Genomic DNA, 14,829 nt, shown 5'->3' on the forward strand with positions numbered 1-14,829 from the left:
CGCTAGAAAAATAGTTAAAAAACCACAAATGGCAAAGCTCGTTTCTTCTATATCCACTATTGTTCTACATGAATTTTCACTGAATGCATTCTTCTCTGATGGTGGGTATCTCTATAAGCTTTTGCTGAATGAGATGGACAAATATTCAAGAAAAAGAGACTAATGACATTGATATGTCATCATGTGAGCTTTGTTCTTGATGAATATATGCATGGCATGAATGGATCAATACCAGTGTAAAATGCTTGTTTAGACTCCATTATTATAAATAGCATTCAAGCAGGAGTTGATCTTCAATGACATGTCACCAAACAAGAATATCACACCAAAATACATGATGCCACTAATAAGTTTCGTCTAAAAAGACGGGCGTTATGTAGGAAAATTGGCATCTTGCTAAGGTATTCAAAGGTTCAAACCGCCAAAACAAATTCAAGAAGAAGAGGCTGATGACAGTGAAGATTTGGATGAAAAATTAGATTAGCATTTTTTATTTTTTTTCATTTTCTAATGTTTTGTTATCTAATTATCTGTTGTTTGCTATCTGATTCTCTACTAATAAAATACATTATTATATAAAACGCCAAAAACTACAAACACCAAAACCCTAATAATATGAAAACTGTGAGAAAGGATGCTGGCAAATCACCTTGTTAATATATAAAACGCCAAAAAATGCCAAAACAGTGTATTATTGAAAACATCAATAATTGACTAAACGCCATTAAAAACATTTGGTCTTATTGTAATCTTATGAAAATATTAATGAATCGTAATGAATTATTAACAACGCCACGAACGCCAAAAAATTGACCTGGGAAACGCAATAACGCCAAAAAAATTATCTATATGACATAAAAACAATTAATTCAACGTGACAGATTCAAGAAACAATAAAACGCCAAGTAGTTAATGAATATAATTAACGCCAAAATAATCTTAGACGCCAAAAATGAAGCAGTATGTTACACGAAATTGGGAAATAAAGAAGATTGAAAAGACAAAAAAGCCCCTCACGCACTTATCATATCCCACGCCACGTATTGGGCCAGGATGCGTTCTCACCGTTCTCACACTTTAGGGTGTTTTCTTCCGATCCTGTTTCTATCTTACAATAATCTTGAAGGCTTAGTGTTCTTCTTAATTGGTTCAGATATTGTGTTACACTCACCTATATGTATTCTCCAAAATCTAAGGTCCGACCCATGTAATATACATATGAAAAGTGTTGGGAGTTCTTCCTTTCAGCCTACATATTATATCTAATGAGAATGGTTATGACATTATATGGTACTACTTTACGATATTCTTTGTATGCCTTACTATAATCTTTAAGCATTACTGGTCTTCTTAATTGGTTAACGAATGATATTGGGTTATGCTCACATTATACATACCTTACTATAATCTTTAAGCAACTGTCTTTTTATGATTGACAGTTTTGAGACAGGCGTTTGCGACACAATAAACGATTTGCAAATAGCAACAATCGTCGATACAAACATGTAGCGACTACATTTTGCTGACACGACATAACGAACCATATTTCGTCGCAACATAGTGACGATCGTGTTTCAAAAAAAGATGTTGCCAAAATTGTTTTGTGAACGTAGGGGGGGGGGGGGGGTAGTTGCACGGACCTCCCATCCGCCGGAGTATTGCAACTCCGCAAGCTAGCTTAGCCCCATAGCTGCCTGGCGGTGATTACCCACGGTGAAGAGCCCCAACACCCCAATAGGGCATTGCCGGGAATCGAACCGGTGACCTCAAGAAGAGGCTGGGTGAGGCTGTCCAACTGGGCTACCCCAAAAGATTAAAAAAATTGTTTTGTGAACGTATTGAACACACGAATATTTTTTTGGTCACTCCAACCTTAACTCTTTTATCTTTTTATTTACCAAAGCTAGAATGATGTTACAATTGTGATCACCCCGATCGACTACTCATACTAAATATTTTTGATAAGCTGGATTCTAATTGTACAATACATCAAAATAGAGGGCAAATGGGCAACAAGCTGCGTCACTAGCTCTTTTTGGATAATACAACTAAGTTTTTTTAAAAATTATACGCATAGAACTTATCGTCTTAACATTACAATACGTGACTCGTTTGATTCGATTAAGTAGTTTCGCAGCCTCAAGCACAAGTAACTAAAAGTATCAAATGCAAATGTTATAAACACGTATTGCTTGTTAATGCACGCGTTTTCATACTTCATCACTTTGCATGAAATAGATTTTAAAGCAGATTGACTCACCATGAAAACCCTGCTCCTTAAGCCCATAAGAAGGGAAATACATGTTAGATCTACACACACATATGTTTCTCTCCTATCCATCTAAAGACCAAAATGTTAGCCGGTCTGAGTGTTAGTCTTCCTTCTAACAAGTTGATCAAGAAATTCACAGGTGCTTCTTTCTTAACATAAATCCCGACACGCCTGAATATGTCAAAAAGAATGTCTCTAACCAAATTGTGTCGATACTTAAACCCTAAGAGCTCTCTACAAGCACTGCATGCTCCCCAAAGGAGTCCAAACACGTCTTGCCACAAACATGGCATATTTCATCAACCAAGAATAGTGGAATTGTAAAGCGATACTTAATGATAATACAATATCCCAAGGCTACGTATGTTGACGTAGCCTATCTATCGAATTAAAATTAAACTAACTAATCAATCTGGCTTGCTCATATTTTGATCTTCTAATTGATCTCCAAATTCAAATTCATAAATCATCTCTTTTTTATTTTATATCGTTCTTCAATTCGAATAGGATTTCAATACTAAAGTGATGTGATTGTGTACGTGGGAATTGCGTGGTATACATTGTCCACCAACGATTGGAATATGTAGTAAATGTATGCAGAATGTTGCTGCGAATTAACAAACGACAAACATCAAGACAAATTCCCAAGTGTTCGTATCTCTATTTTAACGTACTTTCTATTCTTTTTCCCTTTGCTATCCTCCAAATTTTATGTATAAGTTTATTCTTTCATGATTAATAATTAGATGTTCATAGTATTAGTTGAAAATTGTCTAAAAATAACCATTCGAAACTTGAGTACTTAAATTTATTATATATTGTAGAAAGTTAGTTTATACACTAATTAATTAATTTGAACTGAAATCGACAGGATCATACTTAGCTAGAAACCATTATATCTACCAACCTTAGAATTTTATTATTATTATTATTATTATTATTATTATTATTATTATTATTATTATTATTATTATTATTATTATTATTATTATTATTATTATTATTATTATTGTTATTATTATTATTATTCAGTTTTTAAATTAAAAGAGGATTTTCTTAGGCACTAATTAATGTTATATAATCAAAATAACGATAAGAGTAAAACCAAAAACCATTGTGGCAGAAGAATCCATTACGAGGATAGTCTGTCAAAGCCTTCATGGACTCTAGTTACATACTCGATCTCCCCTAAATGATTCAACTTTGTGGGTCCTTTTTATTTTATTTTTTATCTTTGAAATTACTAAAATACCCTCACACTAGCTAGCCTCCATAATTTGTCCTTCTATGAATAAAGGTAAAAAAATAGTAATTCCAAATTAGATGCAATGACACCATATATATTTTGCAAAGATGTGACATGGGATATATCTGTGTGACATGGAGATATCATTCTTTAAGTGTGGGATCAACTTAGTCTAGTGTTGTTGGTTTGAGAGTAGACGAATTCACAATGTAGCCCCCTTTCCACCCCCCCCACCATCGTGCACCTGTCTACTTGTTTTACCTATAAAATTATTATTTTCACACATTTTTTAACATGTCAATCAATTACTTACAGAATCTTTAAAGCTTTTGCCTTTTACCTTTCTTGCATGAGTATAGATTGTTTGTTTATGATCGGTTTTGAGTCTTCTAGTTTAGAAATACTTCGGCTCCGTGATATGATTTGCTTGTAGCTATCGATCGATCGGATATGAATTGACTTGTTATCTTCTTGTTTTTTCTTTATGAATGGATGTTGACTCATCTTATAAGACAAATGTAGTGGTCTTGTTTACAGTTTATCCATTTCTAAACAGTGGGTGCAATACATATATATCTAGATTTCAATTGAGTTACGTAAGCTGCGTAAAGAATTTAAGATACATCGCAACAATATAAGTAGCTAATGGGGTGGTGGTCCTTTAGTAAAAGAAAATCTTTTAAACATCTGTGTTTGAGAGGAAGAGGTCTTAAGTTCAACTCTCACAGATAACAAGGATTAAAAATATTTGCTGTTAAAAAACATCATTTTATCGTATAAAACATCATAATAACCCCAATGTCATAAGTATACATAGACCAACAAGAAAAAGGTACTTTACACTTATAAATGCTAATAAAGCAATGATGTTGACAACAAAAAAAGGTTCACAGTGTTTATTGTCAAGTTTGTGAATTTAAAATAAAACATCTGAAATAAAATTACTTTTTTTAGTGATAAAGGATTTGATTTTTCTTCCCTACTCCTAGATAATGGTTATGAATGTTTAACAAAAAAAATAATAATAAATCAGAAAAGAGGGATATGATTAGAGGAGAATGTATATAAAGCTACCAATTTTACTTGTATTATTTTTATATTCAATTTTTGGCATTTATATACATACAAGTAGAAGACAAGGAACTAGGGTAATGCTACTAGTGATAAGTTCATAAACTTTTCTACATATGGTCCAGAAGAAAATTACAAAATTGGCTAATTTATATGCTATGCTTTATTCCTAGTTTAGCCCCATGAAGATATTATAATTTTGCACATTGGTTTCCTCCTTCAACCCTAAAGAAACAAAAAAGGGAAATATTTTAAAGCATGCAGATATAGCTGGATTCATGCATCCACTTAATTACCCTCTCTTAGACAATCATATCTTCTTACAGTTTCCATTGTCTTCTTGCTTGAGTTGCATGTTAAATAAAGAGAGAGTACAGTAGAATAGTAGATTAGACATCAAGTTCTACTTGTTTTCTGTTGAACCCAGTTTGAGAAAGCTTGGAGGGTGTTCATGTCAGCTCTGTAATGCTTCTGGGTGAACTCAAGAAAGGTAGACCATGTAAAATCTGGATAAACCCTAGGGTTGTTTTCATCCACCAATTCTTCTGGTGGACTCACCACCTTATCTCTCTTTGGACATAGAAAGAAAGCAAGTGACTTTCTAGGACTTTTGTTGTTTACAACAGCTCTATGTAAGCAACTTTTGTATCTTCCATTTGAAAGTGCCTGAAAACAGGTAACCAAATTACTTTCAAAAGAAAGAACAAAATTGCAGTAAAAAGTGGTGGGAGAAAAGCCAAACACCAAATAAAAAACAAAAACAGTGCAACATGGAAAAGGGAAAAAAAGAATCCAATTAGGATCCATCAGTGGACTATTAGTAAAAACATTGGTACATAACAAATAAAACCTAATCATGAAGAGATTGATTACCATGAATGTGTCACCTATGTTGACAACAAAAGCATTTGAATCGGGTGCGATGGAACGCCACTCGTTCTCCACAAACACTTCTAGTCCACTGACTTTATCTTGGTGTAGTATTGTCAAAGATGTCGGATCACAATGAGGCCCTGTCCCTAAGGTTAGGTCTGGTTTTTGACATGGTGGGTAGTAGTTTAGTCTCATTATCGAATTATTGTCTTTAAAAAACTCCTTGAAGTGACTTCGACTCACACCAAGACTCATCCCCAATAACTCCATGATCCCAAGTGAAAGTCTACTCATGGCATTGCAATAGTCTTGATAAACTTTCCTGTGGTAATCAAATCATTTAGCCTATGTTAACAAAGTATGGAAAGTAGTTTATCTAACTGCCAAAGAGACATACATATAGTTAGAAACATACCCGAGTTGTACGAATTCCTCGCCCATTCTGCTCTTGAAATATTCCTCAACTATATCGTACGAGTTCTCCTCGGCTGAGAAATGGAAAGAGAGTGTCTCTTTCCAAGGAAGTTTAGAGGAGAACCGTTCGGTGAAGCTGCTTGCATATCCACAACTCTCACCAACTTTTCTTTGAGCTCTTAGTTTTTTCGAAAGCGGAAGCTCAAAAAATAAGTCCATATACCGTTGAGCATCGGATATTAGGCTTGCATCGACTCCATGGTTGACCACTAGGAAAAAACCATGGTTTTCGCAAGCCTCACCGACGAGACGGCAAGCTTCCTTGACTGAACCTGAGTGTCCAGAAAGGAAGCCTCCTAAGTCTAACGTAGGAACGTCAAGTTCCTTAGACTTTTGGGAGTTGGGTTTCTCATGATCAGGCCATATGAACTGTTGGGGCATGTTGGTTTCATGTTGTAGGACCAATGCATCAAAAACTAGTGACGTTTGTTGGTGTTCTATGAGGGAAGGCATGGTTGGTGGATTCTGGATGATGCAATCTATTGCCATTGTATTAATTATGTTTCTTTGAGTTAATAGAGAGATAGAACTAATGAAGGGTGGAATGAATTTGCTAGGTGCGATAAAAGAAACGCCAATGCCGTTTATATGATAATTGGCGAAGGTCCCAGTTTGGAATCTTATAGCTCACTCTCTCTCTATCTCTACAAAGTGCAAAATAGTTTAAATATATTTCGTTTCAAATAAATGATTTTACTTCTTTTTTTTTATTATACTATACGGAGCGGGGCATGGAAAATGTGGTTTTATGTGACATGTGGAAGACACGTTAGCACCCGTTAGAAAAGTGGTGTGATGCAAAAAAGGGTGGAGTGGGACGGGGCGTGAAAGGGTGGCGTTGTGTGACACGTGGCATACACTTTTTATATTTATTTTATATTTAAAAAAGAAAATCAAATAAAAAACCCACCACCCAATCAAAACAACCCAACACATCCCCATCTTCTTCACCAAGCCGGTGAAGAATCCAGCACCCAAAAGTCCATGCACTACTAGAAAAGTGCATGATTTCCTACGGAAATTTCCTACACAATTATTTTTGTCACAGATTCAAACACATTTGTGACAAATTTCCTACGATTTTTTTTTCCAAAATTCTATGTCAAATTTTTGACGCAACAATGACAGAAAATAAAAAAACCCTAATTAATTGACAGTTGTGTCACAGATATGTAAGAAATAATCTACAAAAGGTTGATTATTAAATCATTTCCTACAAGTTTGTGACAAAATATTTATTCTTTAGTTAAATTAAACATTCCGTCGGAACTGCGTCACAAGTTGCGACAGATTTCCTACAACTAAGTCATATTACTTAATTTTATTACAAATAAATACAAGGATATACACTTCTATGTCAATATATAATAGTAAAATTAGTATAATAATTAAAAATTATTATATTTCCTACACATTTGTGACAAAATATTTATTTTTTAGCTGATTTAATCGTTTCGTCAGAATTGTGTCACAACTTGTGACACATTTCCGACAAATAGTTTATTTTTAGTTGATTGATGTTACTAAAAGTTAGAAATGTTAGTTCTTGTCATATCATATTAAAAACAAACCGTATAAAACAGGATCCGACCATTAGAATTTATCGTATTAGAATGTATACATGTGTTATTATCTTTCGAAATTAAACCAATAAAGAACTTTTCTTTGCGTCAACTATTTCTTTATAAAATGTAGTTACTAATTATAACTATATACATTTTAACAATGTTTTAGGTTCAAGTTATGCGAACTCAAATGGTAGATCTTGAAGCTCGGCTTGAAGAAGAAAGGAATCTACTTACAACTCGGCTTGACGAAGAAAGGAAAGCAAGGGAAGAACTTCAACAACAACTTCAAGAATTTATGAACAATTGGCGTCCTCCTTCAAATTAGTTATAGTTTCTGATATCTTTTGGGAAATATGTTAAATTGTATTAGTTTACGGTTTAAACATATTTGAACTTGCGTTGCAACGCATGATTTTTGAATTTGTGTTATTGGAATTTCGTTGGATTTTGTAAAACAGGTTCTTGGTTCAAACATTATTCCTGCATTTTTTTTTTGCTGGAAAAATGTAAATTTAAATTTTATTTTGCAATTTTTTTCTATTAAAAATTAAGGTCGTCGGAAAAGTGTCATAATAAAAAAATGACTTTGCTTTTTTCTGTTGGAAATGTGTCACAACATAAAAACAAACTTTTGTCGGAAAACAGTCAAAAAATAGTAAATTTTTATTTTTAATTTCCTTTTATCTGTCGGAAATTTGTCACAAAAAATACTGAGTTTCGTAGGAAAGTTGTAACAACGGTTTTTATTTTTCTGTCGGAAATTTGTCACGAATAATGCTTTTGTCGGAAATTTGTAACAACTATTTTTTACTTTTCTGTCGGAAATTTGTCACGAAAAATACCGAGTTTCGTAGGAAAGTTGTAACAACTGTTTTTATTTTTCTGTCGGAAATTTGTCACGAAAAATGCTTTTGTCGGAAATTTGTAACAACTATTTTTTATTTTTCTGTCGGAAATTTGTCACGAATAATGCTGAATGAAATTTTTTATTTTTATTTTTTGTCGGAAATGTGTAGCTAAAAAAATTCTGAAAATATAATAATTAATATTTATCATAAATAATATATTAAAAATAACTATGAATTGTTGTAGGAGATCTGTAGCAGTTTGTGACACGGCGATTTTGTAGGAAATGGGTAGGAAATTGCGTAGGAAATGCGTTGGAAACAGGTTTCCTACGAGGCATTTTCCTACATCAGGTATTTGTCACAAATGTGTAGGAAAGCCTGTTTTGTAACGCATTTCCTACGAAAACTGGTGTAACAAATTTCAGATTTTCTAGTAGTGATGTCATCGAGAGGCTGGTGTGCACAGCGTGGAGAGGCAACCACGCCGGATTTCAACACCCACACTGTGTGATCTTAAAGTGGAAATTGTTAACTTCATATTATAGTCAACTGTAAATGTGTAAATGTATAAACGTGTATTAAAAGCTTAAAGAACATCTAACTGTTAACATTTGGTTCTCTAGCCGTGAGTTGGTAAATTTTCGGAACAACGTCCAGCGAGTCGTGCATAATAACATCTCGACCCTTAGACTTACAACTTTGTCTTTAGTAAGACCGTTTACCTATGATAATTTTTTTTAAAGACGGATGAATTTCATTAAAACATAGAAAATTACAGACTAATGGCAGGTAGACGGGCAACAAGCTGCCCCGCTACCCACTTCCGAATAACAAACCCTACTAAAGACTTGAATAGCAAACCCCCTTCTGATAAATGAATCACTTGATTCGTCATCCTCATTTCGAAACCGTTTCCTTTTCTAAAAATAATAGAAAATTGCTTTAAGATTAGAATCAAACTATTAGACTGAAGTAAAATTTAAACATGGTTAACAATATGTGAAAAAAAGCAAACGTTGGCTTTGGGTTAAAGAAAACGTGGCAAATTTAGAAAGAAATGAAGTAAGTTTTTTACTTTTGCAAAGAAGGGCTTCTATTTGGCACTATTACATGCAAGTGGTCGATATTGACAAACTCTGAAACCATGCATATGTTCAGAAGTTCAGTTGTCTCTTGTTATATTCACATGAAACCAATTCCCAATGGAATTTGGCGTTTCTTTTGGGTGTTTAACCATTTTTTTTACCACCGTAAAAATCTATTTTCCAACACACATATTGGGTGAATAGGGATGGTAGATTGGTAGTAATAAAATTTGGCAAACCCAACTTTTGAGGGGAAAACCGAATAACAGACATTTGGGGCGGTTATGAGAGACCGCATATGAGGCTAATTATAAAAGTTTATGTGAGGCTAATTATAAAAGTTGTAAAATATAAAACCAGATCATAGGGTATAGGTATATCTAGTATCTACTAGGAAATCTCGAAACCTGATGGGTAATGAGTAGTGGATACCCTGATAAGTATATGACGAGGTATTAGACACGGAAAAGGGAATTATCATAATGCATCTAATAATTGGCCATGGTCATCCTTAAGCGTGAACTTGAAAAAGAGGGAGTGTAAAGCATCAAGGATATTAATGTAGAGGCTTTCACCAAAGGTCGGGTTTGATTCCAATTTCTTTAATTATCATACTAATATTTTACTTTGCCTTAAAAAAATAGTTAAACACTAGGAAATGGGTGGTAACTTCATTGTTTAAAATAGATGAATGTAGTAAATACAAAAATATAACTGACATTAAGGGCAAAAGTGATATTTTTTAACGAGTGAATTGCAAGTTTTATCCTTTTATCTTTATACCTATTTTCAACCGGTGTCATTTGTCTTTAAAATTGACAATTTTTTTTTACTTTATATTTCCAAATCTTGCACGTTATATCCTCTAGGGCTAACCAAGTTAAGTTTTTATGTTAAGTGAAGGGCAAATTGGTCTTTTTACTTATTAATTTAACAAAATCATTATAATAATTATAACAAAAAAATTATATATATATATATATATATATATATATATATATATATAGTCACACACTCTCTCTATATATCTATTCTCTTCTAAGCCGAAACAAAAATTTGGAAAAGAATGCTTCCTCCTGTTATCCTCCCTCCTAATCCTAACCCAAAACTGCTGAAAACCCTAATAACTCCTCAAAGAACCATTGCAACTTTCTCATGGGAAATCACCGAAGAAAATGAGCAATTAGGGGCTCATAGTGATAAGCCCTAGCTCCACACCAACCTGCAAACTTCGGCCATAGTCGATTCCTGCGAAGTTGAAGTCTGGAACGTCGTCCAGATATATGAACATAACTGAGGTGGGTTTGATTTTTTGTCTAGAAGAATCTGATTTTGATTTAGATTCGAATGATAACTGAGGTGGGTTTGAATTAGAGTTTTGAAATTGGGGGTTTTTTATTTGTGGGTTTTAAAATTGGGGGTTGCTTCTTTTTTAGATGACGATGATGAGGCCTCGTCTTCCGCTTCCAAGATCGTTGAGGATGTCGTGGTGGTTTGAGGGAGGTGTCGGGGATGTCGGAGGGTGGTGTTTGGGTGGTTTGAGGGTTTAGGGAAAGGGTGTGGGCTGTGTTGTGTTAGTTGACTGGTGGTTATTAGCCGTTGGTGGCGGTGGTCGGTTGGTGATGGCTGGTTGTAAGGATGGGTGGTGATGGTTGTAGGTGGTGGTAGATGGGGATGTAGGGATTGTGCGGTGGTGATGTAGGGCTGGTGCTGCTAGTTGTGTGAGGGTAGGTGGTGGCATGGGGTTTTGTTGGATATATATACAGAGAGATACTCCCTCCGTCCCATTAAAAGTGTTCTATTTTGAATTTTCAAAGTCTTTATTTATAAACTTTAACCTTAAATAATTTTGTTTGTGTTAGTTAATACTTGATGAAAGTTATATGATTTGAGTGTGTTTTACAAGTGTTTTTATCGGGTTAATTTCCATCAAGTTTTATATAACACAAAAATATATAATTAAAGTCAAAGTTTATAAATAAAGACTTTGAAAATTCAAAATAGGACACTTTTAGTGGGACGGAGGTAGTAGTAGATATAGAGAGAGAGTGTGTGTGACTTTATATATATATAGGGTAAGGTTCATGCGAGAACCACCATTATTGCGAGAACCAATGTAAACACAAAATAAAATCTAAAAAAACACTCAAATTTTTTTTAATATTTAAAAAAAATCGCTATATTTCGTTACCATAAAAAAAAAACTTTTTTTTCCGAGTAACAGTTATCCATGCACATGTGCATATGTATCATTACTTCGACAAAGTCGTTAATACGTTATCAGGAATAGACAATTGCACTTTAATTTACAATACCATTTGTAATATACTACTTTTTACATTACCAATATTCAAAATGCACATGTGCATCATTAGGTGTAACCATGATATAACGTGTTTTGGTACAAAAAGTTTGTGATTTTAAATGGAGAAGTAGACCCATATACATGTTTTTTGGTTAGTTATATCTAGTGGTTGATGGTTTGGTTATAGTTGTCAATTTATGATGTAATATGTTGATTGGAGTATAAATGGTGTTTACATACATGTAATAAAGTGAAAATATTGGTAATGGTATTGTATTATGGATGGTAGGAGGTACTGGTATTGTATTATGGATGGAAGGAGGTAATGGTAGTGTATTATGGATGGTGATAGATAAAAGGGAAAGTGTATTCAAAGTAGTGTACCAAAACACCTTATTTCATGTTGATACATATAGATGCACATGTGCATTTATAATATTGGTAATGTAACAAGTATTGTATTACACATGGTAGTGTAAATGAAAGTGCAATTGTCTAATAGTGGTAATGAATTACGGAATTTGTCAAAGAAATGACAAAAATGCACATGTGCATCTTTGTGTATTATGGATGAAATGATAGATGAAAGTGAAAGTAGTGTACCAACACACCTTATTTCATGTTGATACATATAGATGCACATGTTCATTTCTAATATTGTTAACGTAAAAAGTAGTGTATTACACGTGATAATGTAATGAAAGTGCAATTGTCTAATATTTGTAATGAATTACGGAATTTGTCAAAGAAATGATACAAATGCACATGTGCATGGATAGCTGTGACTCGAAAAAAAAAATTTGAAATTTTTTTTATTATAAACGAAATATAGCGATTTTTACAAAAAAAAATAGTAAAAAAAGATTTTTTTTGGTGTTTTTAAGATTTTTTTTAGGTATTACTGTTTGTGTTCACACTGGTTCTCGCGGTTCTCGCAATAAAGGGTGGTTCCTAACGGATCCTTCTCCTATATATATATATATATATATATATATATATATATATATATATATATATAGAGAGAGAGAGAGAGAGAGAGAGAGAGAGAGAGAGTAAGGTTCATGCGAGAACCACCTTTATTGCGAGAACCAGAAGAACCAATGTGAACACAACCTAAAATAGCTAAAAAAACCTAACCCCCCCCCCCCCCACAAAGCAAAATGTTAAAAACTAAACCCCCCAAAAAACCTAAAAAAATAAAAAAAAACACACAAATTTTTTTTTTAATATTTTTTACCTTAAAATCGCTACTTTTAGTAGCCAAAAAAAATTTTTTTTTTGCTACTAAAAGTAGCGATTTTTTATAAAAAATATTATTTTTTTTTGTGTGCTTTTTAGCTATTTTGAGGTATTTTTGGTTGTGTTCACATTGGTTCTCGCGGTTCTCGTAATAAAAGGTGGTTCCTAACGGATCCTTCTTCTATATATATATATATATATATATATATATATATATATATATATATATATATATATATATATATATATATATATATATATATATATATATATATATATAGGTAGAGGATCCTGTAAAAAGTGGGTCTTTTGTAAGAAGTGTAAGAAATAATCTTGGAATGACAAGTGTCCCTCCTCTTAATTAATTCAAAAGGGTAGATTAGTAATTGTATTTTTTTGTCATTTAATTTGATTTACAATATAACTGAAAAAAAAACTGACTATGAGAATGTTTAGGGATTGATCACAGTTCACGTCATCTTGTTAACCTTCCGTCATCGTCTTCTCCGAACTCCGATTCAGATCATCTTCTCCGATTTGAACAAAATATATTTAGGGAGTCCAACGATGCAGGTTAATGTGTATCATAGTGTTTTATTCTGGTGTTCTATTAAGTTGTATGGTGTTATATTCATAGAAGGTTGCTGGGGATTCCAGATAAAACACCATGACTTGAATCATGGCGTGGTGTTTTATCTGGTGACATTGTTCATGGCATAGTGTTTTAAACATCTGGAGACAAAACACCACGCCATGAACAATGTCTCCAGATAAAACACCACGGCATGAATAATGTCTCCAGATAAAACACCACACCATGAACAATGTCTCCAGATAAAACACCACGCTATGAACAATGTCTCCAGATAAAACACCACGCCATGAATAATGTCTCCTGATAAAACACCATGACTTGAATCATAGATGTTTAAAACACCACACTATGAACAAGGTCTCCTGATAAAACACCATGACTTGAATCTGGGAATGTTTTGTTTTTATAAAACACTACGCCATGAACAATGTCTCCAGATAAAACACCACGCCATCAACAATGTCTCCAGATAAAACACCATGACTTGAATCTGCGATTACGTTTTAAAAATCTGGGAATGTTTTAAAGTATGAAGAAATTCGCTGATTTTTTTTTGGAGATTGATGGCGGTTACATATAATTCGCTGATCTTTAGGAGTTTGATGGGTGGTTTTGAAACGGTTACCATATTTGAAATGTTGGAAAAGTCACTATTGCCCTTCAATTTTACAAAAGCCCCTTCTAATTAAAACACAATTTACACTTTAATACCCTATTGATCTCAACCATTAGATCAAAGATCCAATGGCTTAAAACACTTCTTACACTTCTTACACTTTGGACACTTTTTACCATATCCCTACCCTATATATATATATATATATATATATATATATATATATATATATATATATATATATATATATATATAGGGGAATGTTCAAATGAAAACCACTAGTTATTGTGAAAACTCGAAAACTAACTAAAAAAGCCAAAAAAGACATACAAAATTTTTTTTTTTTTGCATAATAATTTTCGCAGGTTTTTTTATATAAAAAAAAGTTTTCAAAAAAAAAAAAAATTGTAGTGCACATGTGTAATACTACACATATGTATGTGTACTACACATGTGTATTATTACACATGTATATTATTACACATGTGTACTACGAATTTTTTTTTTTTTTTGAAAATTTTTTTTTCATATATAAAAACCAGCGATTTTTATAAAAAAATTGAAAAAAAAAATTTCGTGTGTTTTTTAGGCTTTTTTTAGTTGGTTTTCGAGTTTTCACAATTATTATAATGATTTT

The 14,829-nt window shown here is 33.0% G+C and overlaps 1 protein-coding gene across 1 annotated transcript; it reads right to left on the minus strand.

Annotated features, from left to right (window-relative positions):
• Positions 1-4,583: 4,583 nt before the first annotated feature.
• On the minus strand, positions 4,584-6,502 carry LOC110912167 (gibberellin 20 oxidase 1-D). The gene is made up of 3 exons (XM_022156839.2): positions 5,878-6,502; positions 5,463-5,784; positions 4,584-5,255 (listed from the first exon to the last, which is right to left on the minus strand). The coding sequence occupies exons 1-3, from the start codon at positions 6,423-6,425 to the stop codon at positions 4,986-4,988; spliced, it is 1,140 nt and encodes a 379-aa protein (XP_022012531.1). The 5' UTR covers positions 6,426-6,502; the 3' UTR covers positions 4,584-4,985.
• Positions 6,503-14,829: the final 8,327 nt, after the last annotated feature.

This window comes from Helianthus annuus, chromosome 15 (genome assembly GCF_002127325.2).
Source record: "Helianthus annuus cultivar XRQ/B chromosome 15, HanXRQr2.0-SUNRISE, whole genome shotgun sequence".
Classification (NCBI taxonomy): domain Eukaryota; kingdom Viridiplantae; phylum Streptophyta; class Magnoliopsida; order Asterales; family Asteraceae; genus Helianthus; species Helianthus annuus.

Bases quoted from the DNA above. Each gene is read 5' to 3' on its own strand.
- LOC110912167 (XM_022156839.2), bottom strand. From the start codon at position 6,425: ATGGCAATAGATTGCATCATCCAGAATCCACCAACCATGCCTTCCCTC. The intron at 5,785-5,877 runs GTATGTTTCTAA...TGATTACCACAG, and splicing joins GAGGAATTCGTACAACTCGG to GAAAGTTTATCAAGACTATT. The intron at 5,256-5,462 runs GTAATCAATCTC...ACCTGTTTTCAG, and splicing joins ACATAGGTGACACATTCATG to GCACTTTCAAATGGAAGATA.